The sequence below is a fragment of the Protopterus annectens genome, chromosome 9.part0, assembly GCF_019279795.1.
Source record: "Protopterus annectens isolate FY-2018-M chromosome 9.part0, PAN1.0, whole genome shotgun sequence".
Taxonomy (NCBI): domain Eukaryota; kingdom Metazoa; phylum Chordata; order Ceratodontiformes; family Protopteridae; genus Protopterus; species Protopterus annectens.
The window spans coordinates 329,405,791-329,412,363 of record NC_056743.1 but is presented as its reverse complement, the minus strand read 5'-3'; the positions used below and the strand labels follow the sequence as shown (position 1 = coordinate 329,412,363).

Sequence of the window (6,573 nt, the reverse complement as noted above, 5' to 3'; positions counted from 1 at the left end):
AAGGCGGGTAACAAACTGCATGACTGCATCAGTTAAAAAAATAGTCCATACCATCATTGTCATCCTGATCAAATCAGACAAAATTAATCCAACTGGTAAACCTCCATCAAAAATAATGCAGACAATGACAATCAAGCAAAATTTCCGTCAAGGCAGACAGCTCTGACCCTACCACTGCTGCAGATCTTCATATAGCATCAAACACTATTTGTGAAGACATTCTTGTGCACCAATGCTTTCTGCTGAATATTATCAACAATAACATCCACAACAAGAATAATTACATCTCATTTCATGGTGTTATCTTGAAGAAAACTAACAGAATTAACTGTCACTTTGTACAGCAAAATACTGCACTCGGTCCAAGGGTCATGACCATAGCATGAGAAAAGGAATTTTGATGAAGTAAATGTTAAAGGGGAAAGGAAATGTGATAAATGGATGGGTGCAGCAGGAGCAGTTATACTAGACTGTTGTAAAGCAAGAGCTGAGTTACAGGACAAAGTTTACAATTTACCAATCAGTCTAAATCCTCAGCTTCATTTGTGGGTATACATATCGGTTCATTGTCTGAAAATGGTTTAAGGTTCATGGTGTTACGGTTCACAGGTGACTGCTAGACGAATGACCCCAGACAGCCTTTTCAAACCTAGGCATGCAACCCCAATGGGTGAGAATCAAACCTTGCACCTTGTCTTTATGAGGTAAGCACTTTAACCATTAAGCCAACCACCCCCTTCCAAAATAGTATGACATTGCAAATATAGACACAAACACCAGAAACAAGATTAATTAAAAATGGGTGACCTGTACATAAGAGAGTGAGGAGTTTATCAATCTGGGAAGATCGCACAATACAGCCACTGTAAAAGAGTCACTTACCAGGATCACATAAGGACAATGCTTTCTGGGTGCTCCCCAGAGCTGTTTACCAAACACAGCCCACTTAAAAGAGGAACCACGACTTGTTTGGGTAATTATACTGTACAGGTACCTGAATCCCACAGGATGAGCTACAGATTGCTGTTGGGGCTAGAAGAGAGTCTAGTCCACCATGGACAGCATGCTAACACCATAACTCTCACTGGGACAAGTGGTTTAGAAAATGAAAGGATGAATGAAATGTACAACTACTGATTACATAGTCATAGACTTGGTATTGTCTGTTGGAAAGTGTGATACACAGTGGCTTAGTCTGCCTGATAACTAGTTCACAGAAATGATTACGCATAGACTTGGTATTGTCTGTTGGAAAGTGTGATACACAGTGGCTTAGTCTGTCTGATAACTAGTTCACAGAAATTATTACATATGAGCTGACATAGCGCGCGCGTACACACACACACACACACACACACACACACACACACACACACACACATGGTTCTGCTGTTAATTGCTAAGAACAGAGGAGTACGTGAGAGGGTGAAATCATGACAAATAATACAGACACGGTCAGAAAGAAGAAACAAAATAATTCAAGTATGAAGAGGTAAAGCAAGTTATTACATGGATAAGGAAATAAGGGTCAGGAAGTCAGCCTAAAGTCATTACAGCAAAATGAAGACAAAAGGCAGAACGTTAATGTTAATATACTTTACTCTATCTTAACATTCTTACATATAAAGCTTACTATGTGAAAGAATGTTATTGTGGCACAGAACAAAAAAGATGGGAATGCGCAATCCGAAAACAACAAGACAGTGTAACAGAAATACAACAAAAAGTTAGTTTGATTTGACTGTCAACACTAGAAAAGAGCACACATTAAAAATTAAATCCACCAGACAGGGATAAAAAAAATAAAATACATATTACTAACTTGAATGGTAAATGAATACGGAGAGATGTACACGATCTCAACGATGGGAAGTTAAGTCAAAGGGATATGGAACAAGGAAAATAACATAGTGCATCAACTGGAGATCTCAAAAAAAGACTAAGCAGGGTAAGATTTTGTGTTACCACCACCTGATTTTTGTAAGTGACTACACCAAACCATTTAATTTCCTAATGTACAGTTTTATCTGGTTTACTTTTGCACACCCATCCCAAATATAAAATCTATTACATTGGGAGGAACGTAAGTGTGAATGAAACACAATAAAACAGAATAATGACTTGATATATGAAAAAAACTGTTGGCCAGGACCCCCCACACCACCCACTCACACAAAGTCAACAATTAATAGGACAATAAAAACTAAGGACAGCATTTTAAAAAACCCGACAGCACACCTAATAGACCTGATATGCAAGATACATGAAAACTCATAAAATCATACTCGAGTTATAAACATATCACTTTACAATCAGGCTGAAGATCTGACGTCAGTATCTTTACAATCATCACTATCTACTACTGTCCTGTTCAGAGAATCATGGATCAAATATATACCTTTTAAAAAAATAATGCTTTCTTCTTGCAATAGACATTCGTGACCAACAGCATTCATAACTACAAACCGTTGACACATTAGGTAAACTTTTAATCACAAGCCTTAGCATTCTTTCAACAACAGTGCGGTTTTTAAATTGTAAACTGCAACCTGTGTATACCGAAACAAGGACCCCTATATAGGCAGCGTTTGTGACACATGTGAGCCAACCTACACCCACTGGATAACGATACCTTAGGAAAGACCACGTAAAGAACAAACACCTTGATCTTCATGCCCCTCCTAGCTGTCAAATAAAAATGCCGACTCCTAGACTTGGTCTTTACCGACAAGATAAAAGACAATAAACCTCACGTGAACAGCACACTGCCTGTCATGCATTACAAAGACTCACCTGTCGACAAAGGCAAGACCCACATATTAGAAATGTGGCAACTCGTGACAGTTCCAAAGACCAGTAATCAATAACTCAGAAACGCCTACATAGCCATGTATTTACAAAAAATGTAAATATTCGCATACATTATACAATTTGTCTGTCACCTTTAACAATTACAGAAGATAAACTGAAATGTAATGAAGCACAGACCACCGTCAGAGCAGCCCAATGCCAAGACCATGCAAGCTCCTTTCAGAGTGTTGTTTGCCACCGTTTATAATCCCGTAGGTTATGCTGTGCAAGTTCCCAGGCAATCCCGAGGCTTTGCAGGCCACGGACCTGAATCAATTGATGAATAGCATTTCTAAAAATCAATAATATACTGACTTATTTACCATTCAGCCGGGGCTGCCCCTGGCCCGGCTCAGCCATGCCTTTCCCTGCAGGTTTGGTGTTCTAGGTTCAGACGATCAAGAGGAGGGAGTGTCACTGATGGAAGCACTACAGCCACTGCTGCTGGGTAAAACAGACATCATCACCTTGCTCAGCCTGACAGCTGGGAAAAATACAGTGCGCAGGCGCTAGAGAGATCCGGCAGTCATACAAACAGGACTATGTGGTGGGCTGTGTGTGGGTTACAGAGCTCTTCATATCATTGTATAGTACTAACGTGTGCTTACATCCGTGATGTTTGTCCGGTTTATTACTTTTTGGGGTGGGGAATCAGTTAAGTACTTTCAATATCCTTTTATTAGTTAAGGATGCTTAGGAAGAGGATTATTACGACGAAAAGGTTAGGAACATGACAGCTAAAATGAGTTAAAACAATATATTCATTTCATGTACCAGTCTTAAAATACTTAAAGCTTGAAAATATATCAGCTAGTTAGTATCTGGACCGTAGCTCTCAACTTTCCATCTCTAAAATGTGGAATACTACTTCTGATAATATAGAACGCATACTTAATGCTTACTAATAACTTCCACTAGGAAGCTTACAGAATGGTTAAAATGTGTTACTTTTTGAAAATTAATTTTGATGAATTAATATGAGTCAGTATTACTTATCATTGCTATTTAAAAAAGTCTTAACACTGAATGTGTGACAGAACTTCCAATGTAGGAGTGCAAGGAACACGGATCTTTTAAGACAAAATGAGGAGTGTTCCTCCTAATGAGGTTCATTTGAGAGGTATGATCTGAACTGCTTAATTTAGCAGATGAACACTTTCCAGCACTGCAAAACTATGTTTCCACTTTTCATGATAACACATCTTGAAGAACTAACTACTAGGCAATCCTAATATAGATTTAGAGGAAGTTAGGGGAGTGCTCATCTTTTGTGGTTCTGTAGAGGTAGTAAGCCTCATCCGTGGTGTACCAGTTATTGTGTATGGTAATGTCCCTAACAAAGTTCACACAGGTTTGAGTGTTCTCATAGTGACTGACAGGAAAGGAGGGCATGTTGTCATTGACAGACAGACTGTCAATGAATGCCATGTGTTTGTCCTGAGTCATATGTGCATTACATATAGAAGCAGACCCAGTATGCAAGAGGTGCACTTACACAATGACATTGGAGGCTAAACTCTCACATATGAGTGCACATCAGGTTGTCAAACCACACACACAACACCCAATTCACATAGTACACAACACACACATAGACTAACGGATGCTAAGGCACTTAAAAGCCAATCTTCCTAAACAACAAATATTACCTAGATTACCCTTTGTCAAAGCTATGCCTCAGCAATCCCAGTGGCACTCAGAAAAAAAAACACCACCTAACACAATACATACTGTCACCAAACACTAAGCATGTAAGGCAAGCAAACACTCTTCCCAGGACTCTCAACATAGGGGACTCTATGATTGTAAGATCTACTGAGGCCCCTCTAACCAGGCTGAACAAGGCGAAGATAACTGTTAGTTGCTTTTCTAGAGCCAGAATTCACCAAATCACACATGCACTCAAGTCATTATGCCACAGGTACCAGTATGATTCCATCATAGCCCATGCACGTGTAAATGACCTGAGATGTACCTCCCTAGGCTATATGAATAGAGACAATATGGAGCTTTCAGATTGTGTCTCTCAAACTGGTATGAGCCTAGCACAGAGCAGCATATTACCATCACCAAGGATGATGCCATATTATGACAAAAAAATAATTGATTTCAACAACTGGCTTTCTTTCTGGTGTCATTCTAAGGGGATCCAATATTTTTCAGCTTGGGAGAACAGTTAACTGGCCACATTGCCATGGATGGTCTGCACCTCTCCCCTATAGGCTTTCAAATACTGGCTAAAACTTTATCCACCCCCCATAGTGCCTTTTTTAGGCAATGCCAAACTGACAAACCTACTGACATAGCAAAATCAACTCAACTGAACCTCAAGGTGTTACTGCTGAATGCCAGGAACTTAAACAAAAAACTACACTCCTTCTAAGCCCTCCTCACATTTGAGAATATTAACGTATTAGAGAGCACCCTGGCAGTGCAAGGTTTCCGTTCCTTCCACACTTTTAGACCAGTAGCTGCAAAGTGAAGGGCTAAAAGAGGAGGTGTCTTAATATACATCCATAACAAACGTACCTCTAGGGTGGTCAAACAGGATGACATGCTGGAGTTCCTCCATGTGCAGACCACCATAGACAAAATTCCATACCATATCCTAGGCAGCTATAGGTCACCCTTCTTGTCCCAAGAAGCTCATAATGAATATTTGTACCTATTGGAGACAATTACTATCCAACCTAACACCCTACTCATGGGAGATTTTAACTGCCCGTCTACAGATTGGGAATCCTACACAGACTCAAATCTACAGGCACAAAGACTCCTGGACTTCGTAAATACAAACACCATTGACCAACCAGTGAATACACACTCTAGAGGCTCAAACATACTGGAACTTGTGCTTACAAATATGGAAGAACATCCCCACAATGTCTCACCCTCCCTGGTACAGTCCGACCATAAAGCTGTCTATTTCAAAATCAAAATCTACTCTGTAATCCCATTAAATTCAGTATATTTTAGTAACAGTTATTCCAAGGCAAGTTACCTTTTATTAAGTGATGGATTATCAAACTTCAATTCCCTTCCAAGCCCAGGGAACACAGCAGCCTATGCTGAATTGCTCTCAGAAACTCTTTGCAACCATGTCAATGACTGCATAGAGGCTGCTGTACCAACTAGAAGCAAACCCAAGACTAGCTTTAGAAACACACCACCTTGGTGGCATCCCAAATTAAACAGGATATACAACAAAAGGAAAAAGAAATTATGGCAAAAATCAGGAAGGGTAATTCCCATAAAAATAGAAACTCTCTCATCTTAGTAAATAAGCAACTAAGAGGGCTAAATCAGGTCAAGAAAAGCCAACTTTTAAGTTAAGAAAGTCCCAGGTGAAAGAGTATCATAAGGCCTTCTACAGCTATGTCAGATACTTCAAGGGCAGCACACAGTAATGTGAACTGGTGATTAATGGTGTTACATTCACTGAGCCTGTCAGTATAGCAAACCTGTAAACAGACACCTTAACTTCCAACTTTAGCCCACCCCCAACCGTCTCCTCAAAAATACCTTCAAACTTAACCCTTCCAGCTATAACTAGGGAGCCTATATATACTGGCTGCACTCACTAAAGCAAAGAACATGGCCTCAGTGGGGCCTGATAACATCCCAGGATGCCTCCTGAATAGTCTAAAATATGACTTATCAGAACCCCTGTAGTCATTATTAACTATAATCGTAAAAAAGGCTTTGTGCCACGTGATTGGAGGG

The 6,573-nt window shown here is 39.8% G+C and overlaps 1 protein-coding gene across 2 annotated transcripts in view; it reads right to left on the bottom strand.

Annotated features, from left to right (window-relative positions):
• RABEP1 (rabaptin, RAB GTPase binding effector protein 1) overlaps positions 1-3,355 on the bottom strand; it is a 1,652,179-nt gene extending 1,648,824 nt beyond the window's left edge. For both annotated transcript variants that reach the window (XM_044082911.1, XM_044082912.1), the window contains exon 1: positions 3,174-3,355. In XM_044082911.1, the coding sequence (XP_043938846.1) occupies positions 3,174-3,210 (37 nt within the window). In that variant the 5' untranslated portion in view covers positions 3,211-3,355. The remainder of the gene's footprint in view (positions 1-3,173) is intronic.
• Positions 3,356-6,573: the final 3,218 nt, after the last annotated feature.